Raw genomic sequence first — 18,527 nt, 5'->3', positions numbered from 1 at the left:
AAACAAAATTCATAATAAGTCGCCAAAACCAAATCAACAATCCAATAAAACTAATGAAGGGACAATCAGTACTAATATTTAACAAATAAGTGTTATAACATTGTTTTTTTTTTGGTTTTTTCAATGTTTTTTGTAACTTAACTTAAATAAAGGTTAAGTGAGTATGATGAGGGGATGCAAAAGCACTCACTACCTCCAAAGGTGACCAAAAGTGACCATAATAAGGTTTCTAGAAGAAAACAAATCAAATCTAAAACACACCATTTTTAATAAAACTTATTAAAATACAATATAAATGCTTTTTAATGAATGCACGTAATTCTTAAGATAAATTTTAATATTTCAAACACTAAACTAATTAATTTTTAATTAAGTAACAAAAGGACCTGAAAAATATGAAAAATCACCAAAGCATAAATATTTTAAAATCTTCATAATATTTGTTTTAATATCTATATTTTTGATCTTTGAGCATTTACGTTTCTTCGAACAGGATATCATCAACCGTTAAGTAGTTTTTGATCTTTATTTTCATAACCACAATGTTTGTTTTGAACAAACGAAACGATCTGTTCGCCTAATTGCACTAACGTTGGCACAAAATTACAACAATTATTTAAGAAACTATCATCCTGCAATCACTTTCACGATAATAACACTTATAAACCAAATTTGAAAATAAAACAAATATTCTAAATAATTCAAATCATAATCAACATCTTTGATAGAGTAAAATAAATTACTATTCGATATTCTAACCAAACTTTTCACACACCAACAGTTCAATGAGTTCAATGATTTATCATATGCACATAAAATAGACACCATATTAGACTACCCTGTATAACAATGTAACTCTATTTTACGAATATACGAAGTGACAAGTATGAATGAACCTTTAAATTTTATGAAAAAAATCTTTATTTACGTGGTAAATTGGTAATTAGGCTTCCTTGTATCAATGCCACACCCTGTATATTTGGTACCAGAGGGAAACATCGAAAATCCATGCGTTAAAAACAATGAACCTCATAGTGCAAAAGAAAAGAACACCGCTGATATAATTGAACTGTCAATGAGTACTCGCACCAATTTTACACCCTGTATATTGGGTATTTGGAAAATCCGGACGTAAAATAATTTGCGAATCCTTATAGTTTCGTAGTGACATAATTGAACTGTGTACATTACGGATTAAGCCCTTCGCCACAAAAAAGAAGAAGAAATATGTCAATGCGTGAATATTTTAGTTATTTTAAAAATATGTTTATTTGAATAAATTCATTTTTTCGTATAACTTGTTAATTAGATTTCCTTGGACCAATACCACACCTTATATATTGTGTGGTTGCGACTACAGTGGAACTTCGAAAATCTGAACTTTTCCTTTTTGTTTTTTAATGCTTATCAAAATTTTACAAGTAGAATAGTTCGAGAGAGCTTCAGAGCTAGAATTGACGAGTCCTCATAATTTCATGGAAAAGAAGAAGAAAACAAAGCCGCAGATTTAAATGAACTACTGGAATGATGTGTCATTTAAAAGACTTTGAAATAATAACAAACGTTCCCGATTTCATAAAATTAAAAACTAAACTACCGAAAATATGTGGATAGACAATGTAATATCTTCTATAAAAGAGGTAAGGTAACATTTGATAATGTAATCTTATAAAATCAAAGAGATGTTGTTCTGACAAATGTAAAGTGTCTTTTTGGACTAGTAACTTCTGCAAAAACAACGACGATATGAAACAAAAAAATTATACCAATATTGTGAAAATAATCGGTTCAGTGATGTTTGATTGAACTTATTTAGAATATTTTGTATTATATAAACAATAGTTGTGAAAAAACTTATCGTGAAAGAAAATGCAGTCACACAATTTCCAAGTCCTACCTCTCTGAATTCATTTTAACAAATATGGAAGGCAGGATTTTTCACAAGTCAACGCCTTATCTGAATCGTATGATAAAACAGTTCATATTATACAAATGAGGAGTTTAAAAGATCCTCAATGTTGTTCGCGATTTCTATAATAAACTTTACATAAACAATAACAAAAAGTAACATACTTTCCGTTCTTGTAAATGTGTTGTAAAAAAATTTCAATAGAGTTTAAATCAAAAGGATAAAATATTCTTAGAGATTAAGTAGTGCTTAAATTGGGAAAATTTGGTTTGTAATTGAGTAAAGCATCATAATTATGTTTCTAAATCGTCTTGATTTTATGCCTGTTCTGTTATAAAATTAGTTTTTTTTTATAATTCTTGAAAAACAGATAAAAATTTGATCTTTCCACTACTTTCACTAATTAAACTACGAAAAAAAATTAATTTTATAATAAAAGAGACTTAAAATCAAGACGTTTTAGAAACATAATCATAGAAAAGGTCTAAGAAATCAGAAATTAAAGAAATCATAATTTTTATATAAATAAGAACAGAGTTAAAAGAAAATTAAGAGAACTGTTCGAATTCATCTATATTCTAGTACTGTACAAAGAACTTTTAGCAAAAGGAGGACTTCGCAATCGAATTGTTAGTATTAATTAATAAATTGGGGTCTAGAAATTATTTGGGTTTTGTTACCACCTGTGAAAAGTCACAAATATTGAACAGACCCTAAACTAAGAAGCATAGCTATACCTCCACTATTTAAAAAAAAATTTTCATTATATTGATAAAATATTTCTTTAAATAATCAGGTGGGGCTGTAGTTATGCTTTTCGGTTTATAATTTACATGGTTATTGTATGCATTTATTAAGAAATCGCTTAAAAACGACAACATTCATCAGTATATTGCCTAATCGTTGGCAATATTTTCACTACCTAAATTTATATGAATCAAATTCATAGTAAATGTATATGAAAATTTATAAAATAAATTTATTAAAAGCACAATAGAGATATATTAATATGTGTATATAAAATATAAATTAACTATCAAAAAGTTAACCGCAACCTTTAAACAACAAAATGTTATACAAAACAGAATGAAACAACAACAAACTTACAGATCATATTTTATACAATCCCAATTTTACTGCATTTTATACAATTGTACAAGATATTTTTATACAAGGTGGTACAGAATTATTCTCAATCATTTCTAAAGCTATAATATGTATAAAAATATTTTTTATAAAACTGTATCACCACCCCGGGTAGTTTTGGAGAGTATCACAAGAGGCTACTTGATAATTTAAGTTTGACATCCCTTTAGGGTTGATTCTTTCCATAATCAGTCGAAGGAGGTGCCTTAAATGTTTATAATACCCAGATATGTTCTCTTGGTTACTGACAGCAACAAATTTAATGATTAAATCAATTTGGGATTTGAGTTTAAGCTTGAGGTAGATAGTGGTAGGTCACACTTTCAACGATCTCTTCTACTAAAATGTGCTCTGATTCTAACCTCATCCCAATAGTATCAACTAGTGTAACAGCACTTTCGCCAACATGAGAAAAATTGTTCTATAGTTTCCAACCTAGTAGTAGAAGTTCCTGATGATTTCGTAATATACTTTTATGTGTTCTCCTTCAGCTGGTTCATCGAATTCCAAAATTAACCATGTAGATAATTCAAAGAGTGGATTATAGTGGTGGTGGTCGTTATGTAGTTGTCATAAACATAAGGAAAAGTCGAAAATACTTCCGGGGTCCGGATTAAAGTGTATCTTCACTTTTAAAACACTTTTTTGAAATGCGCTCCCACTTTTTGGATACTTTTGAATTATTTTTCACTTCTTTCATCATATTATCATACTAGACAAGTTTTAAAAACACTTCTTTGCTTCCTAGGCACTTTTTGAAATACTCTTCACTTTTTTGGAATTATTCTTGTTCCCTAGGCACTTTTTAGAAACATCCGTCACTTTCTAAACATTTTTTTAAATACTCTTCATGTCCTTCCTCAAACATTCATAAGCAAAATAATGCTTTGTAATATTTGGATTTTTATTTATGCGGTGTAATAACCCTCCAAGTGTGTTGGAGTTGAGTGGTGTACACGAAATTGACTTCGTAATGAAAAAATAATGGTAAAATATCCTAATTCACCCTCGTGAGGGATCGTATCTCCTTTGTTATACAATGTTAGTTAAAAAAATGTATATGGAGAAGTGTCATCAGATCTATAAATTGGAATATGTAATTCTGTACCGTCTTGTATTTTAACAAATATCCTTGAGAATAACAGACAAGAATATTCGTTAATAGAAGAAAAGGAATTAAAATAGAAGAAAGAAATTTACCGTAATAACTAAATATTGCACAATTTTTAATATTAATAAAACTTGTGTAGTACAAGGTTGCTTAGCACCAATCCTTATCATATCACATTCTTTTTAGTTTTACTCCATCCTAATTTTTTTTTTATAATTAATGCCAATACGGTTTAGAAATTTTTTTTAATATCTAATATATTAATATAAAAACTAACCACCGTCTTTTCGCGTTAACTATATAATATAAAATAATATTTTTTTTTATATATATAACGTCTCGGCAAGAGATAGTTATTTACATATGCGCAAATTTCAACAAAATATTTTTATATTTTAAGTAAAAACTGAATATCTAATGAAAGAGTTACCCTGCACGTAAGTGATGTGATTTAGTGTGTAAAATTCTGAAGCGAATAAAAGTTCATTTTGGTACCAGAACTTAACTTTTCACGGAATATGAAGTAAGTAGGCTGAGAATTTCTTCTCCCTTTATCCTTCATACTATTAATATGTGTACTCCAAACTCATGAATTCATATTTTTACTTTTTTCAAATTTTCTTTCACTATTACACTTTTTGAAATAAGTCTTCGATACTTATGACAATTTTTTTAGTGTATCCTAGCTTTCTGGACCCTTTTTTGAGATATTTTTTGTTTTCTAGACAATTTTTCAAAAAACGTTCTCACTTGATAAGACACTTTCTCGTTCTGGCTTTCTGAATACTCTTATGAAATACTTTCTCTCTTCTTAGTGCTTTTTTGAAATGTCCTATTGCTTTCTCAACACTTTTTTGAAGTCCTCGCTTTATAAACAATTTTTGAAATATGTTATTGTTTCCTTGATATGTTTTTAAATGCCTCTTGTTGTTAGATATTTTAAAGAATGTATTTTCGCTTCTTAGGTACTATTCATTTCTTGCTTCCTAGATATCTTTTGAATTGTCTGTCCATACTCTCTAGACTCTATTCACTTTTTAGACACTTATAAAACTCCTTAGACACTTTTTTTTCAAATCCACTCTCACTTTTTGGACATTTCTGAATTATTTTTCACTTCCTTTATTATATTAGCATACTGGACAATTTTTAAGAATATTCCTTGCTTCCTAGACACTTTTTGAAATTCTTCTTGTTCCCTAGACACTTTTCAGACATATCCTTTGCTTTTTAAACACTTTCTGAAACATTTCACTTTTCCTAGACACTTTTCGAATAACTTCTCATTTTCTAAACACTTTATTGCAATAATATTCACTTTCTAAACACTTTTTGAAACATTCGCTTTTTCCTAGACACTTTTTGAATAACTTCTATTTTCCTAAACACTTTTTTGGAATAATTTTCACTTCCTAGTCACTTTTTGAAATTTTTCTTGTTCCCTAGACACTTTTCAGACATATCCTTCGCTTTCTAAACACTTTTTGAAACATTTCGCTTTTTCCTAGACACTTTTCGAATAACTTCTCTTTTCCTAAACACTTTTTTGGAATAATTTTCACTTCTTAGTCACTTTTTGAAATTTTTCTTGTTCCCTAGACACTTTTCAGACATAACCTTCGCTTTCTAAACACTTTTTGAAACATTTCACTTTTTCTAGACACTTTTCGAATAACTTCTCTTTTCCTAAACACTTTTTTGGAATACTTTTCACTTTTTAGACACTTTTTTGGAATAATCTTTAATTCCTAAACACTTTTTGAAATCCTTCTTGTTCCCTAGACACTTTTTTTTGGAAAACTTGTATAACAATTTAAAAAAAATACATGGCCAATTATTCGCTTCCGAATTCTGTTTTACATAAATAACAAAGCGTAACTTGTTAACTTATATTTTAAATAATGCGAGGTCTTTTTATTATATCTTGAAGGGTCACTACTATAAGTTAGATATCATTCAATATTTTTATACAAAGCTGTCCATAAAACTCTCTAATAAAATTCAAGTTTTATAAACGACATTGTAAAAAAATAAATTTTTCTCTTAAATTCGTTGGCAAATTCGTAATAAAATATATAAAAATTATATTAATAAATTAAACGCGAACTAGAAAATTAATAATAACGATAAGGTTTGCGTTACATCAAGTACTGGTACAAATCAATTGACATTTTAGACCGGTCCATTTCACAATAACCTTACAAGTTCAAACATTTCCGGTCTATTTAACATTAAATATAAATTTGAAATAAATTTTCAATACCCCGGACTAAATAGGGCGATTAATCACAAATGCGTCATTGAGTGGAATTCCATTTTTAATGTGACACCTTGTATATAAAAATCTGTCCTATTTGATGTTGGTCTTTAATTTTTGGAAAAACTCTATAACACACTGTGAAATTTAGATGAAATAATACCGCTGACTATTTATTTTCTTTTTCGGTATCACCCTGTCTCCACATACACTACCCCAACTCGCCCAGATTTTGATAGTTTCTTTCGATATTTTGGGAGCAGCGTATTTATCTTCTTTTACAAAATAAAAATACGATCACACAAGTTTCACTTACAGAATTTAAGATATTATCGGATAATTTATATACAGCGTGTTTACAATTAATTTATGTAATGTGTAAAAAATGTTTATACTGAGTATTTTATCATTTTGAATTAAGTGTTTTGAAACGTCTCGAAGTATTATTGCTATTTTTTTCATCAAATTTTTTTGTATTCAACCAACAGGCCTAAAGTATATGCTTATTTGCTTTTATTTATCGGTTTTTCTAAGAGTATGACTTTTTGTCGGTTTTCGCAACCGTAACCTATTCTTCCATCTGTTACCTGTGTATACAGTAGTCTAGCCACATGTCATTTTATTTCTTTGTATGCTGAACCATCTGTGATATCCTTGTTTTTAGATGTCCTTAGATATCGATTTGAATTTTTCATATCCTACACTGTACAGAACAGTTTTTCAATTATTTGTAATCTATAGAAAATAGTTGCAACCCTTTTTGGTAGTAGTTTTCTTATTAAAGGTGGACTTTCCATTTTTTTTATTTCCTAATTGCTTTATTTTATCTTCAACTAAAGTAAAGTTTGATGTTTTTCTTGTCAAATTTGTTCTTTATGTTTGAAATGGGCAATTTCTTTGGAATCATCTCTATTAGAGACCTTTTCTTCACATTTCTGTCGTTGGTTTATCCTTAAAAGTAGATTTTCTATTTTTTATTTGCTAGTAACTTCATTTTGTTTTTTTTTCAATACGATTCATTTAATATTCTGTCTATCAAAGGCCTTTTTATCATATTATTGGTCTGTAATGATCGATTTTCCATTTCTTGTTTGGTAGTTACTTCGTTTTGCCTTCAACGGTGATTATTCTCCATGTTTCTTATAGGCTCATTTGTTCACCATCTTCGAAAAGCAAATTAACCCTTTTCTTGTTAAGAAGTTACAATCCTTTTTGATATCATTTCCATTAGTGACATTTTTCTCACATTTTTGTTATTAATTGGTTTGTAATGGTCGATTTTCCATTTCTTGTTTATTAGTGGCTATTGTTGTTCATGTACGAAACATTTCGATCCATTTTTCTTGTGATTCATCTAATATCCTCCTTCTTCCATGCCTTTCCTTCACATTTTTGTTTTTAACCGCCTTGTAAAAGGTCGATTTTTCATTTCGTGTTTGCTAGTTTATCAACAATGATTATTTTCTATGTTTTTCCTAGTTTTATTCATTTTTCCTCTATGAAAAACATTTAAAAATCCTTTTTTGTTATGATTCGTCTAATATCACGTCTATTAATTATCCTTTTCTCATATTTTCGTTCTTAATGGTTCATTTATCTCTAGTTGCTCCATTTGTATTTAACGATGACTATTTTTTACTATTTCAATTGGTTCTATATAATATTTTTGGTTAGATTTAATACCACGTTCAATTTTCTACTCCATATTTCTCCTATTTTCATTTATTTTCCATTTCCATAATTTTCCTTTAAGTTTACGGATTTATCATTTCATTAACCACTTCATTCTTTCTCTTAAGCTACCCATTGATCTTCAAAGGAGTCCTTTGTGTTTATTCGAATGGTTTTTCAAAAAAAAAATTAATTAGAATACACTGTTGGTAATAATAAAAATGATCTGATCAAAATAATAACAATTCGATAAAAGAATGTCCCAGAACGAATCTATATACCTATTAATATAACTGGGACATTCTGTATATGTAGTATAAATATTCGTTAAGTAAATTTACAAGTAAATAGAATCAAAATGTAACAGTTTCCATTATATTCAATATATCTATTAAAAAGGCCGCAAAATACCTTAAATACAAGGTACTGTATAAAATTCGAGTAAATTCTAAATCTTAAAATTAGTATTATTTTACAATAAAGTTTCTAACTATAAAATATATTAATAAAAATTGAGATAAGAAATGAGGTAATACATAATAAAAAATAATTGCACTTAAATGTAAAACTAGTTAGTTTGGCAATAGATATTAAATGTAGATTGAGAAAATGTCATTTTTTAATGAAATAACGTTACAAAAAATAAGTGTTCGCATTGTTGTCATTCTTAATTAAATGTAACTAATCTAAATCAACCTCCCATTAAAATATCTTCTTAAAATTTTATCCAACTTAACCATTTCTTGGGGTCTCGTAGTTTGCACCCCTTCGAAACTATCTTCAAATTGTTTTGTTTGGTTCGCAAACATTATTGCAACTCAACTACTAAAAGAAAGATTTTGGACATCTACTTAACTATACCCACTTCTGATCTGGTAAAAAATAATTCAATCAGCTACAATTAGAATTAAAAATGGCAAAAATATTTAATAAGTTCCGGAGATTGACAAAAGCATTTCTGCTTGAAAGACTTTATTATTCCGTATCAGAATTTATGCATGAAAAACAAATTTATCCACCAAATCCTGAAAACGCATTTACTAGACAAATACTACCAGGTTGATACGAAGAACCCATATCTCAAAAAGAATCAACTTGAATAAAAACTAAGAAATTTCGAAAAAAAAATTCCACCTGCCTCCAAATTCTGGAAACTTTTTTTATCCGTTATAGGTAAGCATAAGGCAGGGGATAACAAAAATGGTAAGAATGGAAGACCATTTATGTGTTCTTCAATGGTATGGTACTTATAAGTAAAAGATTTCGCAAGTGCTTTTTCATCGATTTCAGAAACAATGGGAAGTTGAAGGTCCAGAGCTTTTAAAAAACGTTGGTTAGGTTAGGTTTGGTGATACTAATATTGAAATTCAGTCGAAGATACAGTTCAATGGAATTAATATGGACATACGGAATCAATATGAAACCCAAATACTAGATATACGGATCCATGGGAACTATTAGACTATTAGAAAAACCTACCAAGGCTTTATCGATGTAAATTGTAAAAATACTTTGGAGTAGTATCATTTAATTAAGAAATTTTGTAATAAATCACTTATTTTGGTAACTATTAAAGTAATGTGAATATTTTTTTCGTTACCGCCACGATTTATAACCTAATTGACGGACGGTATAAGCTTTATTTTCTTTTTTTTTTAAATCTAACTATATGAATAAGTATTGTTCGTCTTTATAAAAGAGTAATTTTTTTTAATTGGGTCGAACTCCAAAAAACATCACAGATTTTTTACTATTCTTAGGTTATAGTAAGTTCAATGTGTTTGACACAAATATATTCAAATAGAGGTTTGCTCTAAATATTGGGAAAAAAAAGATGTATACATATATGTTATTTTTTAGACTAGATAGGGAAAATTTTGTTTTCAAAAAAGAATTTATCCCGCCTCTCCAGATTAGATAAATATATTTGTGTAAATCTATATATATTTATATCCATAGTTTTATGTCATAGCTACAACCACGAGTATTTAATTTATTTTAAATATATATATTATATGTAATAATTTATGAAAATTTTTAAAAAGTTGTGTGTAGTTTTGTCAAGTTAGATCAGCGATTTGAAATAAGCATATAAGGGGTTGAAGTTGTAGAAAATATTATTACAAATTATTTCTTAAGGAAATTGGTAGGTCCAATCGATTCAAAATTCTACTCGAAGACATTTAAGAGGAATCTGAAGTTATCGGATATATTAAAAATTAAATGATAACAGCATTATAAATTACAAAGTACAATTTGGAAATATTTAGAATAAGTTTCCACCATATAGTGTTTGAATTTTGAAAATAGAAATTAATTTTGTTGAACGGATTCCATATAAAAGTATCGAAATCATAAAAATTTGTTTATTCGATGTTAAAAACAAATCTGATTATCCAAAATAAGTAGTACTTTTAATACTATTATTTTCTAGCGTTTTAAAACTTTTTGAATCAAATTATATTTTGTCCAGAAAGTCAAAACGATAAAACAACAGTGTTAAAATCTCATCAACCACCAAAGTTATAGTAATGGATAGTTATGGTATGTTCATCGGTAAAATTAGTGGCTCATTTAATACTACCAACCCCAAATGAAAATATTTTGATAAATTTTCATAATATTTTGAGTAGATATCTAGATTAGATATCATCAAAGTACTATTGAAAAAAATTGTTAAACGGTTAATAAAATCAAAATGAAATCCAGAAGAAAAAAAATGTACAACCTACTTCTTAAGCGCTAGATAATTAGCGCTCACACCCCAGCTATGACTCGTACATAGCTCTATAATAAAAATAGTAGTAAAGCCAAAATCAATCGGCCGGTGTGTCATTAGCTATGGCATTGGGCGGTTCAAATTTCGGCTGATCGAACTTCCTTGTGTCGGGGTTGTAGCGCGGATGCTTAAATTTGCAATGAGTTCGGAGATTGTCACTGCGTGTGTAGGTGGCTCGGCATAAAGGGCACTCAAATCTGCCCGGAAAGTGCACGTGATAATGGTTTCGGATGTGCGTCACTATTTTCCCACACAGCTTGCAACGATGCAGGTTACAGCCACCCGGCAACTTGTCAAACGTTAGCCGCATGTGCCAGGTTTTTGAACCTGCAAAACGAGAAAAAATACTTTTACTTACAGTTCGGATCTTTCTTTTTTTTACTTTAAACGTTTTCCAGTGACTTAAACTTTCCCTCGTTTTAAAACTAATATTTATCGTTGAGTTGGGTTCGTTTATAATAAATTTAGTATGATTTTCGGCTCTGGGGCACTATGATCCGTTTAACTGTTATAACATGAGCTCTTGAAGAAGTAAAACAACGGATATTCCTTCGTAATGATCTAATTTTTTGTTAAATTTGATGCACTTTATGACCAAAGCCCTATAATCTTATCAGAAACATTCCATTCACTCTTCATATTGAAACATCGAAAAAAATCCTTTTAAGATTAGAATATTAAAAGTTTTCACACCTTCTACTCCTTTTATCCCTATTTTTCACAGCAATACAAAGATTACACTAGTAAGGAAGATCATAAATAGTTATAGTAAACCCTATCAATTTATTAGTGAAATTGGAACTTTATAGAAAATATCGAAAGTGTATTATATCTAATACAATTTACTGTACCTATACAAAGAGGAATAATTTTTTTTTCCATTTCTTTACAAAACTGCCACACATCGAATCACTTTTGACGATGATACAACGAAATAAACCTTCACCATTATAAATTATGAAGCACAGGTTAGAAATAACACCGTTTGATCTAGGATATAATTATCACACTATATATTGTGAATATTTGTTGTTCACTGTTACACTTCGAGCTAATTAAACTATTTTTTTTATTTAAACGAACCCCACACTTTGTTACAACACAAATCTTCAACAACATAACCTAAAATTTATTGAATTTCTTCTTTTTTACCTATTTCTCTTTTATAGAACTACTAATAATTATTATCTTAGTAGTTCTAATGAACCCTACGTGATTTCGACTATTTACAAAAATGTTTATATACAATAAAGCTATTTCCGAAGGGAATTTTACCTTACCATGTTACTAATTACGAAATTTTTGCGTTATATTGTTAGATTTGAAGCTTAAAAATTGTAATTTTGTACATATAAGCTGCAATTTGCTAAATCAACCGTTTAATTTAAATAAAAAACCGTTGGAATGGTACGATTGAATAAAATGCATTTGCAAGCTATAAAAATAATTAAAACAATATTTATTACATTTTGTTAATATTTGGAAAGTATCAGAGTTTGAGTCAACGGAAAACGTTATGAGTGTTAAGGATTAATAGTGACAGCAAAGATAAAAAAATAGTGATAGTATGTGCACCCCAGAGCAGAAAAAAAAGTATTGTAGAAGTAGGAATATTGATAATAAAATAATTACCATTGAAATATATATTTTGTCTAAATCCTCACAATATTTGATAAATTTAATCTTCTAGTATCCCACCCAAAGGGATTGGCTCGATTTGAGTTTTTTGAACATTACAGTCCAGCCCGTTTCGTACAATGGAAAATTTTCATGGAGGGACGAAAAACAAAAATTCTCTACTATTTCACGAGTTGAAATTAAAATAAATTCGTATCAACATAACAATATTCCTCTTAAATTCTACGCAACTTTTGGTGTTTGTAATTCAATTCTAAAAAAAATTAAAATAACAAACTCGTTCGTTTCGCAATAAACATATTCAGCCGATTTCTAAACACTGTATTACCTTTCGACTGGACCTCGTATGGCATGGAAAATAATGCACGTCAATCAAGTAAACTAAAATTTAGGTTTTTCGAACTAACAAATTGTTTACACAAATTTTATTCGGTGTTTTATTTAACTGAACATTTATTTTGAATAATTTTTTCAAACTATTATTAATATTATTTAATATATTAAATCCTAACGGTATCTCCGTTTCATATAATGGTCTACTTTTTTGTATAAGTTATAAAAACCATCAACATACCAGAAACTCTATCGATAGATAAGATACAACGTTGCCAGGTTTATATTATCAATTCGTTAATTCGTCCAAAAAATATTAATACTAAATTGGATACGATCAATGAATTTATTTTTTTTTTTATAAGCAAAAAGAAATTTACAAGATAATTTTTATAAAACTGTTTTTTTAAAGTATCGAATATTTTTAAAGTAATGTTATTAATATTGAGAATAGTGGCAACACCGGGCAGAGACTAGGATGTCTTGGCGCGAATAGAGATGTCATTAGGGAAACGTTTGTTAAAAAAAGTGTTTTGTTCGTTTTATAATTGAATTCGAAGCAAATAGAATTTTATTTACGCGAAAGAATGGTAAAAACATACAAGTATATTATTGTGATTGTATAAAAAAACTTTTTATCTAAAAATGTGTCTGTTTAAGTGATAATTTCCTTAACTACATTCCGGATTATCAGTTTCGGATTAATATAATAAACTCAGTGTTCGTTTAAAGTGTGATAGAACTTTTGAGCATACGAATGGGCATGGTAGATGAAGATTTTGGTAAATTTCTTCAACTTTTTACTTCTTAAACTCCTTTCAAAGTTTTTCTCGATAACTCGTCTTGATTTTAGATCTTTTTTATATAGAATTAGTTTCAAATATCAAGTAAAAATTGAGATTGAGGAAAAAATGGACGTTTTTTGGGTTTGAACTTCTTGAAATAGTAGTTTTTCTCTCAAAATTCGAATAAAACTCGCAATGAAAATCTAATTTTCGGCTGAAATATGTTTAAACGAAAGATTCGTAAAGAATTGGTCTATTCGAATAATCAAGTTGTGTGAAAGCTGCCGAGCCATCTTTGGGATATTATTTTGAAATTATTTGCATGCATAAAAAGAAGATTTATAAAAATTAAATCATTTCCTTCACCAAATAATGAACGATTATAATACAAAACGGCCAAAAGACAAATTTTCTTTACAATAACTTACCTTTATAGCGCCCAAATTAAATAAACGATCTGAATTTACAAAAATTCTTATACGAAATTGTTTTACAACTTGTAGTTCTTTCGATTTAATAGTAACATTGTGCCAAAGTATGCAATTCTTTTTTATACAGGATAATAAGTAAAATTTGTAATATTACCAAATTTTTTTAGTTTGAGGAGACTTCATTGTTTCAAGAGATAAACAGAGACCAGAATGAAACGGAATTGTGTAAACAAAATGTTATGAACAAGCTAAAAATAGTTGATAAACCTGGTAGAAGAAGAAACAAACTTGAAACAACGGTCCTCAATATAGGAAAAGCCATAACAAGTTGTTACGTATCATAGTGAAGACCATCGTCCATATTAGATATATAAAGTGAGTTGGAAAAGTTTGAGCATTAAAAAAAAATAATTTAGTATTTTGAAATATTTTTGTATGCGATTTGTTGATAAATATCGAGACGAAACTTTCTAATCATCAACATATACCTACAACAACATGTGCTAGTTGGAATTTCTGGAACCGTTGGCGATATTCATACTGAACACACAGTTTATACTACCACTACACCAAAACTAACAATTACACTGCCTGATGCGCGTTTCAACAACCAAGTCTCTGAAGACGATAACCTGATTATCGAAACAGGCGTTAGACAATGTAATTGTGAGTTTTGGTGTAGTGGTAGTGTAAATAGTGTGTGAATGATTCAGCGGGGAGAAGTTGAGCATTACGAAGAAGTAACTGTTCTCAATCGTCCACCCTACTCTCCTGACCTAGTGCCAGTGATATGCGATCGATAGCGATAGAGACATTTTCAGTTTTCAAAAATGTATGGACGTTGTCAGAAGTGCGTTTGTGTACAATGGCGATTACTTTGAACGGTTTTGATTTTTTTTTTAAACACTAGGTTCCATTTTACATTATTTACTAGGATAGCGTTAATAGCATCATCAGAATTCAATTATGATAATAAATAAATTTCAGATTTAGTGTTTAGTTTGATTCGATATATATATCTAATCTAAATAAAGAAAAAATTTATAACATGCCACTCCAATAAGCAAAGCCGGTTATAACATGCATATTGTTTTAACGAATAAAGAAATTTTGAGGTTAGTTTTACCCGTTCATTTAGATACATTTTTATTTTTTTAACAAATGGTTCGATTATTTATTTCAGGAACAATTCCAGAAGAATCAATGGCTGGGAAATCGATACGAGGGAAAGAAGAATAACCTTTATACGAACAGATTTTTGTTTGAAATAACCAAATCATTTTGTTCGAAGGGGTTTTAGATGGTACATCATTTACTCAGTTGTTTTCTAATGAATGAAGATGTGACTAGTTGATAATGCTTATTCCCTAGCTACAGAAACATTTGTTTTTGGTTGCTACCAACATAAAATAATGTTACATAAAGCAGAAATATATATAAAAAGGATGTCAAGATATGCTAAAGTTACCAGAGGATTGAAGGATAAGACGAAGAAAATTATATAAAAGCAGCGACGTAGAAATGTAGCTAAAGGAAAAACAATAGAATAAATATGCATTTTGGAGGGAAAAAATGACAGTTTATCAGCTGTTAAACCCATTTGATACCTCACATTTATAGACCAGACCTTCATGAGACCAGAACCCTTCTGTGGTATTAGATATAGAACAATGGAAAATAAGAGGTAGGCAAACACTCTTCTGGTGAACTATAACCATAGAAGATCTGCTGAATGTATCAAGAACAATCTACGAATGCTATCGGAGGACTGTCGCCTCAACAACCACCTGAAGACGCTAGATTTAGCAGAAAATGCAGATTTTGTTCCACTGGAGATGAAACCTCTATAGTATGAAATTGTAGACGAAGATCTCTGGCAATTGAAACCATTCCACATTCTAGACTCTTTAGAAAGAGTGGAAATTATGGATCAGCTGTAAACACTGGGTTCTCCGGTATCGCAGCAAGAAAGGGGGACTCAATAGATCCTTTGGGTCGCAATGTATTCCAGTGCCTGTATAAAAATATAACAAAATACAAGATTTCATCAAAAAATGTCCATCCTGTCTTCATATTTTCCTTCAAAACTTCCAAACGACCTTTGTAGGGCAACAACTGAGTCTTCATGAATTTGTTGGTGTGCGTTGTTTTCGATTTGCTTCAATATTGAAAAAAACTAGTCCGGAAACGATTTGGTCGATCTTCGAGCTAAGTTTTGCTAGAAATTATCGAGCACGTTCGACTTGTGAACCAGAAACAGATAATAGTTTACCAAAATCTACTAATCGAAGAATTTGAACCAACGAATCGCTCAAAACAATGTGGTAAATGTCAAAATTGAAGTAAAGACGATGTTTACCGTTGTTTTTAATAACAAAGACCTTATGCAGTCTGATATTAAAGATGCACCAATCGTACAATATTAAAAATATGTTCGAAATACATCAGTTTGATGACCAAGAGACTGTGGAAACTAATGCGATGAATTCAAGCTTTCAACTGCTTCAGAAAGTGAAAACTCCGCTAGTAAAATTTCATTTAATCAAATATGGATTACCATAAATAAAAACACCAATGTGGAGATATGAAAGTAGGTTAGATACTTTCGGGATAAACCTCGTATACCGGTTCGATTGTTGACGAAAATGTTTTTTTATTTCACTAATTTGTTTACTACACATCTTTTTTCGAAATCTAGTTTGAAATTTTATTTTTGAATCTCATTTTATACAGTGCGTTCATAAAGTAACTTGCTAATATTTCGGTATCCGTAGGCTGAATGGATTTGTCCAAAGCTTGTTGGTAACACACGTGGACTAACATTCTGAACTAAACCTGCCTCCCGTTTACTTTATAGCGAAGAAAAGGGCATTTAGCGACGTCTACAAACAGTGAACTTAAAGTCACGAATTTCTAGAGCTGATAGAGCTAAAAAGCAGTGACAAACCGCGGATGAATTCAGAGTCAAAAAAGGCAAAAATCTCCGGTTTTGGTTATGGAAATCCTCTTTTTTTCCTATACAGATAAAATATCGACGCCAACAAGACTTTACCACGTATCTCGGTTGTTATTGGTAGGATTTGAGTGGGATAAACGAAACCAGAAACATACGTAGCATATTGTACAAGATGATGAAGATGTTCAGAGTCAAAAAAGGCAAAAATCTCTGGTTTTGGTTATGGAAATCTTCTTTTTTTCCTATACAGATAAAATATCGACGCCAACAAGACTTTACCACGTATCTCGGTTGTTATTGGTAGGATTTAAGTGGGATAAACGAAACCAGAAACATACGTAGCATATTGTACAAGATGATGAAGATGTTCAGAGTCAAAAAAGGCAAAAATCTCTGGTTTTGGTTATGGAAATCTTCTTTTTTTCCTATACAGATAAAATATCGACGCCAACAAGACTTTACCACGTATCTCGGTTGTTATTGGTAGGATTTGAGTGGGATAAACGAAACCATAAACATACGTAGCATATTGTACAAGATGATGAAGATGTTCAGAGTCAAAAAAGGCAAAAATCTCTGGTTTTGGTTATGGAAATCCTCTTTTTTTCCTATACAGATAAAATATCGACGCCAACAAGACTTTACCACGTATCTCGGTTGTTATTGGTAGGATTTGAGTGGGATAAACGAAACCATAAACATACGTAGCATATTGTACAAGATGATGAAGATGTTCAGAGTCAAAAAAGGCAAAAATCTCTGGTTTTGGTTATGGAAATCTTCTTTTTTTCCTATACAGATAAAATATCGACGCCAACAAGACTTTACCACGTATCTCGGTTGTTATTGGTAGGATTTGAGTGGGATAAACGAAACCATAAACATACGTAGCATATTGTACAAGATGATGAAGATGTTCAGAGTCAAAAAAGGCAAAAATCTCTGGTTTTGGTTATGGAAATCTTCTTTTTTTCCTATACAGATAAAATATCGACGCCAACAAGACTTTACCACGTATCTCGGTTGTTATTGGTAGGATTTGAGTGGGATAAACGAAACCATAAACATACGTAGCATATTGTACAAGATGATGAAGATGTTCAGAGTCAAAAAAGGCAAAAATCTCTGGTTTTGGTTATGGAAATCCTCTTTTTTTCCTATACAGATAAAATATCGACGCCAACAAGACTTTACCACGTATCTCGGTTGTTATTGGTAGGATTTGAGTGGGATAAACGAAACCAGAAACATACGTAGCATATTGTACAAGATGATGAAGATGTTCAGAGTCAAAAAAGGCAAAAATCTCCGGTTTTGGTTATGGAAATCCTCTTTTTTTCCTATACAGATAAAATATCGACGCCAACAAGACTTTACCACGTATCTCGGTTGTTATTGGTAGGATTTGAGTGGGATAAACGAAACCAGAAACATACGTAGCATATTGTACAAGATGATGAAGATGTTCAGAGTCAAAAAAGGCAAAAATCTCCGGTTTTGGTTATGGAAAT

The 18,527-nt window shown here is 29.9% G+C and overlaps 1 protein-coding gene and 1 long non-coding RNA gene across 4 annotated transcripts in view; one reads left to right on the top strand and one right to left on the bottom strand.

Moving 5' to 3' along the window:
* Positions 1 to 18,527, bottom strand: part of LOC130893546 (sex determination protein fruitless) — a 41,751-nt gene that overhangs the window by 11,161 nt on the left and 12,063 nt on the right. Inside the window, exon 5 of one of the 3 annotated variants that reach the window (XM_057799786.1) lies at positions 250 to 11,200. The exons of the other annotated variants lie outside the window; for them this stretch is intronic. Coding sequence (XP_057655769.1) covers positions 10,911 to 11,200 — 290 coding nt within the window. The 3' untranslated portion in view covers positions 250 to 10,910. Of the gene's footprint in view, positions 1 to 249; positions 11,201 to 18,527 lie in introns of those variants that run through there. 3 annotated transcript variants of the gene reach the window in all.
* On the top strand, positions 13,316 to 16,571 carry LOC130893548 (uncharacterized). Its single transcript, XR_009059217.1, has 3 exons — positions 13,316 to 13,626; positions 14,228 to 14,435; positions 15,244 to 16,571. It is a non-coding gene; the product is annotated as an uncharacterized LOC130893548 (long non-coding RNA).

The sequence above is a fragment of the Diorhabda carinulata genome, chromosome 4, assembly GCF_026250575.1.
Source record: "Diorhabda carinulata isolate Delta chromosome 4, icDioCari1.1, whole genome shotgun sequence".
NCBI lineage: Eukaryota > Metazoa > Arthropoda > Insecta > Coleoptera > Chrysomelidae > Diorhabda > Diorhabda carinulata.
The sequence above is the reverse complement of the archived record's forward strand: the minus strand, read 5'-3'. Positions and strand labels throughout refer to the sequence as shown.